We start from the raw sequence: 13,165 nt of genomic DNA on the forward strand, positions 1-13,165 counted from the left end.
CCCGACAAGGTCACCACCTCCTGGGCCAGCGCACTGGTGTCCGGGGGGCGGGGGCCGGCACAGAGACCAGCCTGCCTGTGAGGTGGACGGCTCCCCCGGGGGGTCAGTGCCCCCACCCCCAGGCAGCCAGTGGGCAGAACAGCAGCACTGAGACCAGGCCTCATCTGTCAGCTCTGGCAGCCCCCGGCCCCAACATCCCAGCCTCCCATCGGAGCCCCTCCAGCCACTGGGCTGCCCGGGGCTCTGGGTCCTGACCCAGAGCCACTGGCAGTGGGCAAGGGTGGCTGCCACCTGGCCCTCACCTCTTGACACCCAATTGCATGCCCACAGCCCATCTAGGTCCAGGCCCAGAGGGGACAGGGTCTGAGCTCAGACCTGCCAGGGCGAGTGGAGCTGGGTCCTTCTGGGCACAGCCTGTGGTGAGGAGGGCTGGGGGGACTAAGGAGGCTAGAGGACAAGCCGGAGACAGTGGCCCCTCTTCAGGCACCAGTGGGAGAGTTCGGGGGAAGAGGGCCAGAGGTCTGGGGTTCCCGCGGCCCCCTCCATGCCCACATGGCCCGAAAACCTCCACCCTTCGCAAGCAGGCTCCTCCCTGGCCTCCTAAGCAAGGGCTGCGGGACATTCTGGGGGCACTAGGCACGTGCTCCTGGGCCCTGCTCCAAGGGGCGGACACCAAGGCTGGCTATGGGGAGCAGGGTCATGGGTGATAATGGGGCTGTGGGCTCCACGGACTTTAAATGTGCTCATGACCTCTACAGCAAGCCCTCTGCTTGCCTCCCTACAGGTGGAGGGCCAGGGCCGCTGAGGGGGCGCCTAGTCTACCTGGCTAGGGCCACCCACCCCTCCGGAGGGGAGAACAGGCAGAGGGTTGTGAGGGCAGATGAGCAGGGCAAAGGAGACAATCCCCAGTCCCCACAGCCTTCACTCCAGGGATGCCCCTAGACACGGCCCCCTTGGCCTTGAGTGTAAGTCTGGGGTTTTCTGAAAGCCGGGGAAAGAAGGTTAGGGTCTGTGTGGAAGTGGGTGGACTTGGGAGCCGGCTGGGACTGGACTAGACCCTGGCCTTGCCCGGGGTGGCCATGAGGTAGGCGCGCCCTAGGGAGCAGCGTCAGCAACCAGCGAGTGTGGCCAGGGCGCGGTCTTAGGGCAACAGGTCTCTGGGGGCCAGCGGGCCTGCTCCGGGGTGGTGGGCCTGACTTCCCGGGCCGGCCGTAGGGCCTGGGGCTCGGCGTGGTCGGCGGCGGGTGGGCGTGGCCGGGGCAGGTGGGCGCGGTCTCAGGGCGTCTCTCTCTCCCCCCAAGGGCTGCCCCGGGACCTCCCAGCGCCCTGCCTAGTGTGCCGCGGCTCGTTGCCGCCCGCCCGGCCCTGCAAGCGCTGCCGCTCCTTCTGCGCCGCGGTCCTGCAGGGCGCCTCCTTCGTGCCCTTGGGCGGCGGGCGGGGCGGCGGCGCGTCGACCCCGTGACGCCGAGGACCAGGACGCCGCCGAGGACTGGGATGGGACAGACGCGCCCTGGCCCCGCGGCCCCTAGAGCGTGGCTGGTTTCTCTGGAAACCGACACATAGATGTGAGACCTTGTATACGGAGCTATTTTAGCGAAATTGTGCGACTTCAGCATGGTATTTCTTACGGACCCCCACCCCACCGCGGCGCCTGCGCCCCACATCCATACACCCGCGTACCCCTCCTCCGCCAGAGGAGGACGCCCCGCGCGGCCCTGGGCAGAGGAACACAAACAGCCCCCTGGCGTCCCGGGCTCCTCCAAGGAGCCCCCTCCTCTGGAGCTCCTCCTTGCTGGAAGGCACCGCCCCCCCCCCGCCTCCCCTCCCCCCACCCCGTGTCCCAGCCGGAGGTCTCAGGGAAGGCGTTATTTATTCACTCATTTATTCAACAAAAATCTCGCTGTGCTGGTCCAGGTTCTTTGCACCAACCTGGCGTGAAGGGGGTGCCCTCCCTGGGTCAGACCCCTCAGATACAACCACAGTTGGACTTCTGGGCCATCTGGTCATCAGGGGGCCACTCCGGCTACAGAAGCTCCTAGGAGGGTGGGCCCCTGCATCCTCTCTGGGCTCAGGCTGGGTGTCTCAGCCCCCCAAGCCTACATGCAACAGTGGGGCTTATGACGAAGAACCAGGATCAGCACTTTGTGGACACGGAGAGAGTCCATAGCCTGCCCTTCCCCCCAAGACAGGAGGGGGGGGAGGGGAAGGGAGTGGGGGAATGGGGGGGAGTGGGGGGGATGGAGGGGGGGGATCCCCACCATGCTTCTCCACACCCCCACCCCCGACCGTGATGGCATGTGGTTGGTTGGATCCTCCATCCACTTCTGGTCACCTGCATCCCTTTGGCACTGGGATGGGGCATTCAGGGTGCCACGTGGTCACCTAGCAAGTGGGCCCATCCTGGGGCAGCCACAGAGCAGGGACTTGGGGCCTGAGTGGCCATATGGCCTCGCTCGAGGAAAGCCTGTGCCCTTGAAGTCATGTGGTACCCCAGTTCCCACTTGAGTCCACGCAGCGTGAGCCCCTTGGGGAAGCACATTTTCTTCTGACTCACCCCATCTGGCTGACCCAGAGGCCGAAGGTGCCGGAGGCGGGCTAGACCAGGGACAGTGGGAAGACCAATGCCTGGCCTTCCTCGGTGACCCCCAGACATGCCAGCCTGCTGCCACTCTGCTACTCAGCACAGTGGCTGGCATCGGGCTCTCCCTCTCCTGGGCATCGTGGCCACAGGGGAGCACACGTAGGATAGGAGCCCCATCTCCGTTCGCTCTGCCTCACCAGCAGCGTGCGGTGGGGTGCCCAGCCCAGCAGGGACCACAGAAGTCCCAACCCGTGCATGCTATAAACCAGGTGGGGCAGAGGTGAGGCCCTGGCCCAGCATGGAGGGGGGCTGGGTTGTGGGCTCTGGAAACTGGGCCAGGGTTGCAGGAGGGCAGGGACCACGGCCTTGGGCGATGTTCATTGGCAGGTGCTATCCTTGGGGCCGAGGCTCCTTCATCCTGGGTCCACTTCATGGGGCACGTGGGCCAGTGCAGCTGCACCGTCCCAGGGGCCCACCCGTGCAGGGCGTCCAGCCTGGGGATGGCCACTCAGAGTCAGCTCCCCTCCAAACCTGGGGTGCCCTGTTGGGGTTCCAGGCAGATCCCCAGCTGTCTATCACTTCACGTGCCCCCACTCGGAGCATGATGCCCCCCCCCCCCCGGGGCCGGAGACGCTCACACCTGCCCACCAGATGCAGGAAGGAGCCCGGACACGGAGTCTGGGCCTGCCCAGGCGGGGAGGAGACACAGGGGTCCCAGAGCCATGCCTCAGTTCTTTCCTTCCTGCCGCCCTGAACGAAGGCTGGAGCAGACTAGGTGCCGTGAGCTTCTGCCTGGAAACGTCCATACACAGAAGGATTCCGATGAGAAAAAAAGGCACAGGGTGATTCCTGAGCAGAAGCCAGGCCCCGGGTGTCGTCTTCTGGGCGGAGGGCTCAGCGGAGGGGGCAGCCTCTCGCGTCTGAGCGGAGACGGGGACACCCTGGAAGTGGCGTGGGGTCCCAGGTCCCGCTCCGGGAGAGTTCTCCTGCACGGTTGGCTCTTGGCACCTGGGAAGACCCAGCCAAGCTTAACAACCGCGGCCATCGGCCCCCCATCCATCCCCCACCGTCAAGATGAGTGCCTGAGAAATGGGGGTACACCCAGGAGCCACGGGGCACGGGGGACAGCTCCCCAGCCCCATGGGCCCACAGCCAGCCCTGATCCAGAGACTGGCCCCGAGGGGCACCCAGTAACCTGAAACCCCAAAGACTCGAGGTTCCAGATGCCTCCTTTGGCACCCTAAAACTGCGTGGGCCTCTGGCCAGGGTCCGAAGGCCCCACGGCCTGAGCCAGGACCTGGCAGGAAGCTGTGGGGCTGTGCTTTCGGCCAGCCCACTTGGGCTCCTTTCCACCAGGATGGGGAGTGTCTGCCCCAGGGAGCAAACTCACTCAAGACTCTCCCGTTTGTCTCTGGGGCTGGAGTGCAGGCTGCACAGGCAAGCGGCAGCTTCACGGGACCTCCCGCAGGCTCGCCCCCATGCGCGCGCACACCGCGCTCCCCGGCAGCTGTCACTCGGGCCGGATGCCCGCTGGGCACGCTGCGGCGCTCCTGGCCCTGACCTGGAGCACTTACCAGAGCCTGGCCATCCCCCACATTGCAGAATGTGGCCTCTCCTGTTCTCAGGTGAGCCCCCGGGACGTTCGCTCGGGCCAGCTGACTCAGCCTTACCTGAGGGAGGCGTTCAGCAGCACCGTGCCCCAGGCGGTGCCCCCGGCCCACCACTGGTCTCGGCGCGGTGGGGACGCAGCCTAGAAGGTGTCATGGCAACAGCGGGCGATGCAGCAGGGACGTGCGCACAGAAAGGACATGAACATGGGGCGGAGGGAAGTCTGAGGGCCCGCTGCGTGCCCTGTGACCTTGGGGGGCATTTGTGTTCTAACTGGTACAGCGCACAACAAAAGATGTCGGGGGTGCTGACTGTGAAGGGGACTGGGGTGGCCTCCAGGGGCGGTGCCCAGGCCACCCCGGAGGCACTTGAGGACGAGTTCCCTCTTCTGGGAGGAACAGCAGCCTCACAAGCCCTGGGAGTGTATCCAGCAGAGGGTCCGGGGAGCTCAGCGAGGGGCTTGTTGCGGGGGAGGGGGGGGGGAGAGCAGGGGGCCAGGCAGGGGCACGGGCTCAGATCCGAGGTGCAGGGACCCGTGAGTGCCCAGGACAGTCTCCCTCTGGCTGCTGGTGGGACCGGTGGGTGCAGAGGAGACAGCTGGGTCCAGGTGGGGGGGATGGTGGTCTGGGCCCCACCCACAGGGAGCTGGCTTGGCGAGGGGCGGGGGAGGATCCCGTGCACAAGGCGACATCAAAGTGGACCCTAGAACCCGACTTCAGCTTCTTGGCTGCTGGAGATGTTTCCTGAAGTGGGAGGCCGGGGGGAGGGGGGCAGGTTTCAGGGAAGGAACCTTGGTTTTGCCATCAGACATGGAGAGCTGAGGGTGAGGGCAGCTGGGTGTGAGTGGAGGCCGCGCTGGGCCCCAGCCGAGGTCCCACATGGGGACAGGACGGGGTAGGACTTAGCCCCTTCGACCCAGCGGCTGTGAGGAGGAGAAAAAATCCTGGAGAAAAAGGGAGGAGGGGTAAGGGGAGAGCGGGGGCCCGGAGGGGGCAGGGTACGCAGCGCGGGGAAAGGGGGTCACTGCACACTCAGCCAGGCCCCGCGGCCACATCGGTGCCCGGATGGGGGCGGGGTTGGGGGAAGATGGGGTGAGGGGGCAGCTGAGCCGTGGGGGAGGGGCCCGCAGCGGGCTCAGAGGAGGGGTTTGCTCGGGAAAGGAGGCGAGCAGGGAGAGGGGGGCAGCCTCTGGCGACCCCTGCGCCTGCGCCCAGACCCTTCCAGCCCACAAGTTCCCACGGGAAGACTGTTCCGGGGCCTCGGGAAGCGTTCCGTGAAAACCGTCCTTGCTGAGCTGACTTCGAGAGCTCGGGGGACAGAAGCAGAGGACCCCAGAGCCAGCGATGCCCGCGGCGCGGGGCAGGGGCCTCGGTGCTGAATGCGCCCTGGTGCTTGGGGTCACGGCACCGTGGGCTGCGCAGAGCAGACCCGCCGGGGCCGGTGGAACCCAGGACAAGGTCCTGTCTTCCGGCTGGAGCTCGGGGTCGGTGGGGGCAGCTTGGGGGGAGGGGAGAGACGCAGATCCCGCCCCAAAGACATGCTCCTGGAAGGAGGGTCCCTGCGTGCAGACAGCCCCCAGCCTGGCCCGGGAAGCCCCGAGAAGTCCAACGGAAAACCCCGGGGAGGTTGGGGCGCGGCTACTTCTCCGTCCCCACCCCACCCACGGCAGGGCCCTGGGGCTCTCAGCCAGCCCCCCCCCCCCCCACGCCCCACTCCCTGCCCCACTGGAGTTCCTGGTACACCAGCGACCCTGGGCCGCATTGCCCACAGGTGCTTTTCTGGCCTGACCTTTGTCCCTGCTCGTCCCTCTTTCTGTGTCCCAGAGGGGAGAGGGTCTGGGCGCCGAAGGGCCCACCGGCAGACGGCAGCCACCAGCGGGGGAGTGGGGGTGGGGTGGGGGGGATGTTGCTTAAGACACAGGGGCAAACAGGCAGTCCCCAGAGGGCAGGAGGTGCCCAATGGCCAGGACACAAGCATTCCACCTCTGGGGCAACACCCGGGCCCCTCTCCCTCTTGGAGCTCCCGGGTAGGGGTGGGGGGCGGTTTTAGGCTCAGGTCACAGGTAAGACCGTGCATGCCAAGGAGAGATTCCCAGCATCTGAGGCTGAGGCAGGCAGCGAGGGTGGCCAAGGGCCCAAGCCACTGCCCCTCCCTCATCCCCCTGGGGCTGCAGATGGGGCCCTGCTCCTGCTCCCCCTTGTCCCACCTCCAGGGCCCACTCCTACCCTCCCACTCCTGGGCTGCCGTGCCCCGGGGACCACTCCGTCCCATTCTGGAGAGAGCACCCTGGTTGGCTCAGCCCTTCCATCTGAGCAGAGCCCTCTTGCCACCCCCTGGGTCAGTGCCCTTGGGGTCCGGCCGTCGGGGTTCTGCTCCTCACCAGGGGGCCATGGGCAGGGCTGCCGGGGTCAAGGCATCCAGTCTGGTCTGCTCCTCTGACCTTGGCAGGTTTTGGGGGAACTGGAGATTGGGGGGGGGGGGACACATCAGCAGCCTCCAGGGAGATAACGGTGGCCAGAAAATGGGGGTGGTGACAGCAGGGTGAAGAAGGGCGGGGAAGGCCGAGTACAGCATCACACAGAAAACAGGTGTTGGTGGAAAACGAGTTGAGCTGACTCCCTGGCTTTTACAAATGCACCATCGTGACGTAGGATATTGATATCAGGGGCAAACTGTTGGGGCCACCTTCACAGCTTTTCTGTACATCTAGCACTGTCCCAAACTAGAAAGTGTATTTGGACTGGGGGTGGAACAGGCGATGCAGCCACCAGTAGCCACGTCTCCACGGATCCAAGGGGCAGGAGTGGGCCTGGCTTGTAGTCTCCATTTCCCCACCTGTGCTACCAGGGGCAAGTGCCGGGGCTCCGTTCTGAGCCCCCCAGCTGTCCGTGCTTCCTGGGTCCGCGGAAGGTCAGCTCTCCCGGAAGGGAGCGGAGGGCCGCCGCTCCTCGCTGCCACGTGTGGGGGCCGTGGCGCACAGGCCCCGCGCAGCGCGGTGCCCCGGGGCCCCAGCCACCCCGCCGCACCCCTGCCGGCACTCTCCCCAGCTCCGCCCTGGGGCATCACGGCCCACCCGTCACAGTGAGGTCCACAGCCTGGACGCCCAGCCACCTCCCCCCACGGGCCCCACGTGAATCCGGCACCCAGTTCAGACACCCCCTGTTCACGGGTCCCTCCGTCAGGCAGCGGTCTGGTGGGGGTAGGAGCCGTGGAGGGGGGAGGCCAGCCTGGACGGGGAGTGTTCACGTGCTCTCAGCGGCCCTTGCTCAGCGTATGCCCGTGGCCCACAAGGCCCTGAGCACGCCTGCAGATTTCCTGATTCCTCTGGGGTCCCCCACACCCTTCCTCAACATCTAACCTAAAGTGTAGTTTGCCGATGTCTCACAGTCTGGGTTGTGTCCCCGGCCTCAGAATGCAGGCTCCTCGAAGGCAGGGTGCTTCCCCATTTTCTTTCATTCACGAACCCCAGCACCTAATCAGTGCCTAGGAGGTACTCAACCAAGGTTCGCCTAAAGAATGAACTGGGGGGTAGGGGTGCCTGGGTGGCTCCGTCGGTTGAGCGTCTGACTTCAGCCCAGGTCATGATCTCACAGCTCGTGAGTTCGAGCCCCATGTCAAGCCCCATGTCAGGCTCTGCGTCGGGCTCTGTGCTGACAGCTGGGAGCCCGGAGCCTGCTTCGGATTCTGTGTCTCCCTCCCTCTCTGCCCCTCCCCCACTCGCATTCGGTCTCTGTCTCTCTCAAAAATAAACATTAAAATTTTTAATAATAAAAAAAAAGAACGAACTGGGGAGGGGGGAGGGGTCTCTGTCTCTCTCAAAAATAAACATTAAAATTTTTAATAAAAAAAAGAACGAACTGGGGAGCTTCCGGCACCAGCAGCGGAAGTTGGGAAGTAGTTGGCTCGGGGCCGGTCTGTCGGGTCCAGGCCCCACAGTTTCCTGACTGACCGCTGAATGCAAGGCCTTGGGCTGGGCTTCTGCAGAGCCAGAACACGTGGACACGGAGGAGGAATGGGGGACTGTGGCACCCCCAGGCCCCTGCAGAGAGTGAGGGGCCGGGTGACTCTCCTGGCCCTTCGGGGCTGGGTTCAGGGGGCGGGACAGCAAGTGGCCGGGCTGACCTGTCACCCTCTCTCGTTCTGTCCTCAGGGCTTCGCCTGCAAGAACCGAGTGAACCGTGAGTACATCTCGGGCAGAGGGGACTGGCTGCCTTTCCGGCCCTCATCCGCCCAGGTCACCAGGGTCCCCTGTCCCCTCCCAGGGGCCAGAGCAGGGAGGCCTTCCTGCTCTGCACGGGCCTTCCCTGCCTGCCTCACAGGACAGAGCGTCCCCCGGATGTCCCTGCCCACCACCTGGCGCACATGGGCAAGGCCCCCAGCTCACAACAGCGGTGTGCCTGCAGACACAAGTCGCCCCTTCCTGCTTCGTTGGACGAGGCCACCTTCCAAAGGGGCCACGCGAGTTGCCGCCCCAGCAGGAGTATCTGGAAACCTCCATTTCCTCTTGTCAACTTGTCCAGTTTTGTCCAGTGCAAAATGGCCCCCATTTAAATATAGCTTCGTTGTCAGTCACGGCCTTGGCCGCATGGGTGAGGTCCCGCGTGTCCCTGGGGTGCCCCTCCCACCAGAGCGCTTCCCCGTTTCCCTTTGACCCGTGAGGCCGCGGCCGAGTTTTCCAGTTTGATGCGGTCTCCTTTACCAGTCTCCTCTTAATGGGTTTTGTGGATCTGGGGGGATCTTGCAAGAAATTCTTCCCGGTCCTGAGGTGGTGACACCGTCTCCCGGTTTCCTGCTTTGCTGTGTTTCTAAGGGTTTAAAAGTGTAGTTTTCCTTTAGCTCTTTAATTCCCTGGGGTCTGTTTGCCGCCGGGGCTCCATCAGCGGCCCGACCACTTACCGCTCAGGTTGTGCGCTTACTGCGCCCACGCGGGGTCCGCTTTTCCAGCGGGGGGAGGGGGTGGCTGCCTCTGATCCCAGCTGGTTCCCGACGCAGCGAGTCTCCCTCGTTCCTTTCTTTCCTCACCTGTGCCGCGAGATGCGGTGGCGGTGCGCGCCCGCGTCCCTGAACCCGCAGGTGCAAACTGGACGGTGGGGGTGACACGGAGGCGTGGCCCCGGGTGAGCTGGCTTACCTGCGGCTGCGCCCCCGATGGCGGGGGTGGGGGAGGGGCGGGGGGGTCCCAGCCATTGATGACCCCCCGCGGGAAGGCGCACCCGCCCCCCACCCCGGCCCCCAGACCCGCGGTGGGAGCGGGAAGGCTCACCTGTTTCCCCCCCCCCCCCCGCCCCCCGCCCCCAGACCCGCGGCGGGAGCCGGCTGTCGGCGCCCCCCCCAGTGCCAGGACCCCTCGTGAGACGGCCCCACACCGGGGAGCTTGAGGTGCCGTCGAGGCTGAACAGAGCGAGGACCGCAGAGGACGTGGACCCGGCGGGGGGCGGGGGGAAAACCGTCACCCCGCTTCCAAACGCTGCACCAACACGACAGGAGAGGGCGCTCTGTGGCCGGAGCTGCGCCTCCTGCGGGAAACTCAGGAAAACTGGTGTCAGGGACAGAGGCCAGACCCCTCACGGTGACATAAAAGGGTATAAGGAATATAACGACGTCCCAACAGACAATGGAGGTGCACCAGAAAGGCACGCAAACTGTAAACTTTTATTTCAAAATTAGAAATTCTCGGAAGCGAGGTGACGGCACACAGAATGAGAAATAAAGGAAAAATAATTTTAGAAATGAAGACTTACAGTAGAAGAACCTGCGTGAACAGACCCGATACTAAACACCCAGAAGGGATACAAGGTGAAAAGGGGAAATTTACAAAAATAAAGAACTGAAAGAGAGGTTAAAATGATGTGTGAATAGATTGTATGTGTCGTAGGTTGGCAGAGAATGTCCAAAATACAGCTGATGTGCATTTCTTCTTTCTGAAGAAGCAAACCAAGGCCACAGAACAGATACTAAGAACTACACTTCCCGGAAGATTTCAAAAAAATTTTTTCTTGAAACTAGCTATTGAAAACCATGAACCCAAGAATATGGATTCTGAATATCTAACACCAAAACGTATTCTAGTAAACTTACTGGATCATAAAAAGAGAGAAATCTTTTAGGCAGGTAGGCAAAAAGAGCAGACAACTTACAGTGGAAAGAAAAGCATATTAGATCAGACTTTTCAACATTTTCCACCAGAAAGACAGTCAAACCCTAACGCACGGTGCAGTGAATATTACCACAATATTGTATTCCAGTCATCAGACTTGCTAAGGGACTGGATCTTAATTATCCCAAACTCAAAAAAGTAAAGATAATTATGTGACCCGGTAGAGGTGCGGTGGACACATCAGCCACATTGTAATGTATAAATGTGTCAGATCGACGGGTTGTGTATCTTAAATTTACACAATGTTGTGCGTCAAGTATATTTCAATGAAAGAACAGCCAACGTTCATGTACAGCACAACAAGCAGGGACACCCGGAATGTTTCCCCCAGGGGCCCCTATGAGGCACCTGCTAGGAATCTGTTCCCATGAGGAACAGCCAAGCCGCCTGATGAGACGAACGTGGGAATTAGGTGTGTAAATTACATACGCGGCTATTTGCGAGACTGTATGTGACAAGAGAGACAGTACGGAATGTCACGGCTTTATGTTCTGATGATGTAGGTAGGGAACAACCATGAAAAATGGGGAAAGATGAGAAAAGTATATGCCAAGACATGTTTTTACCGTTTTCTCATTATCCTGACTGTTGGCGCCGTGACTAAGACTTGGCGCCTGTAATGTTGTTTGGATACAGCCAACGACAGTTAGGACGGATTCGCCTTGTATTATCTCGTGTCCCTGAGCATCCACATTTCAGCATGGAAGAAAGGAGAGGCAGATGTCATATAGAAAAGGTGAAGTAAAACCTTTACTCTGAATTGGTAACATAAGTATGACCTCGTGAGTCATACTTACATTTATATAAATATATTGCCACTCTTTCCAAAGAAAAATTCTAGAACCAGTGACCAATGCATAGCCATGAGCCTCCCTAGTGCCCAGACTGTGGTCTTAAAATACCATTTCCCACCAGAAGGAACCAGGCAGGGCTTCTGAGAGAAGTGGCTGATTCCCAGTCTGGGGCAGAATGACTATGGAAGAACCTGGGACATCTTGTCATACCAGAGAGCAAGGAAGCTATCAAAGACTGTGGTGCTTGTCAAAGGTACTTGGGAGACATCCTGAAGACCCTATTCGCCAAGTGGGTATTATCTGAGCTTTAAAAAAAGAACAAGAATTGCAATAAATTGCAACCCATGTGTAAACCCATGTATTCATAATGATACCGTTAAAAAAAAAAAAAGGAACTCTTCATCCTCTCTGGAGGACAGGGAATCAATTCATCATCTTGAAAACTGGGAAAATAAAAGGAAAGAATCAAGCCTTGATTCTGCCTTGTGTGGATGCCACCTTGGAGTAAGTAGGTATTCCAGCTCATAAGTGGAAACAAAACCGTAGAATTCGATCACCATTTTGCATCTCCCAGTGACAGAAGTGCTGGTGACAGCTAGCACTGTCACATGTCACATGTGGCCGAGGTCCAGACACAGCATGCCTCCTTGTGATGGCATTCAACACCAGCTCTAGCCTGCTAAAGATCTAGACCCTGAGAGCAACCAGACCTCTGGGTCCTGCTGCTGATTTGCCAGGAATACAAGGGCCTCAAGACGAGTGCTGGGCTGCACCCCTGAGGGCGCCTGGCCGGGAGGCTGATTCGGCAAAGGGGAGGAGACATGTAGACAGCCTGGATAAGCCAAGTTTGACAAATGGACAAGCCTCAGGTATAGTGTGTGAAGAGTGTGATCAAACCATAAAGAAATGCAAAATCGTTACTACGGAAGTCAGCGTGCTGGTTCTGGAGTGAATGACGGGATTTGATTGGCTGGGGACTGGCTGTCTGGTGATGATCAGGCCATCTGCTCTGTAATAATTCACAAAGCTGTTTTTTGGGGTGAGCTTTTCGGTATCTAATTTTCATTTTTACATTAAAAAGCTTTAAAAAAAGGGTCCTAACATTTTATACGCTCTCACTCCTCCAATATGAATTTTTGACTATTTGTCACATTTACTGAAAATATCAGTAGGTATTTTCCAATGTGTGTATTTTTTAATATTACCAAACAATTAACTCAGTTCCATGTTACCTGGACCATCAGTTTAGCCTCAGAGCCCCCGGGTTAGGGGGGCTTACCTCATTAACATAAATTCAGGTGTGGTTGAAAGTGGTTTGTTATAAAGGACCAAAGACACCTTCCAGGCTCTTATCTCTTGGGAAATTCCAAGGGTTTTAGGATCTCTGCACCAGATAATGGGCACAGACCAATATATATTTATTATTAGTTACAACATTACACATTTTGATAGGAATTGCATTGAATTTATTACTTACTTTGAAACAGAAATGACATCAGAGTTGAGTCTTCCAACCTTGAACATGGTATGCCGTTCCACTTATTTACGTCTTCCTCAAAACATTTATTTATGGTCTTTAGAGGCAGAAGGATACTGTAAATGGTTTCCTTATTTTATTGTATTTTCAGGTTGGTTTTGCTTGTGTAGAGCAATGCTGTTTTTGTATATTGATCTTGTGTCCAACACATTTGTTAAAAACTCTTTGTTATTTCAGGGACGCCTGGGTGGCTCAGTTGGGTAAGCGCCCGACTCTAGATTTCAGCTCAGGTCATGGTCTCACAGTTCATGAATTCGACCCCCACGTTGGGCTCAGTGCTGGCAGCATGGAGCCTGCTTACGATTCTCCTCTCTTCCCTCTCTCTGCCCCTCCCCAGCTCTCTCTCTCTCTCTCTCCCAAAAAACAAAACAAAACAAAACACCTCTGTTATTTCTAATAAATTTCCCGTTGAGTCTCTTAAGTTTTTATGTATAAGTAATTGCACATTCTACAAATGATGACAGTTTATAAACGTATGGTTTTTGTTTG

The 13,165-nt window shown here is 59.4% G+C and overlaps 1 protein-coding gene across 9 annotated transcripts in view; it reads left to right on the top strand.

The window, feature by feature from the left end:
* The window catches only part of LOC131518666 (protein monoglycylase TTLL8-like), an 89,406-nt gene that overhangs the window by 62,502 nt on the left and 13,739 nt on the right, over positions 1–13,165 (top strand). Inside the window, exons 13-14 of one of the 9 annotated variants that reach the window (XM_058740945.1) lie at positions 8,340–8,367; positions 8,452–8,761. The exons of 5 other annotated variants lie outside the window; for them this stretch is intronic. In XM_058740945.1, the coding sequence (XP_058596928.1) occupies positions 8,340–8,367; positions 8,452–8,740 (317 nt within the window). In that variant the 3' untranslated portion in view covers positions 8,741–8,761. Of the gene's footprint in view, positions 1–1,301; positions 1,791–3,276; positions 4,207–8,339; positions 8,368–8,451; positions 8,762–13,165 lie in introns of those variants that run through there. 3 more of the 9 variants (XM_058740949.1, XM_058740946.1, XM_058740948.1) reach the window with 3 other exon arrangements.

The sequence above is a fragment of the Neofelis nebulosa genome, chromosome 8 (assembly GCF_028018385.1).
Source record: "Neofelis nebulosa isolate mNeoNeb1 chromosome 8, mNeoNeb1.pri, whole genome shotgun sequence".
In the NCBI taxonomy this organism is placed as follows: Eukaryota; Metazoa; Chordata; class Mammalia; order Carnivora; family Felidae; genus Neofelis; species Neofelis nebulosa.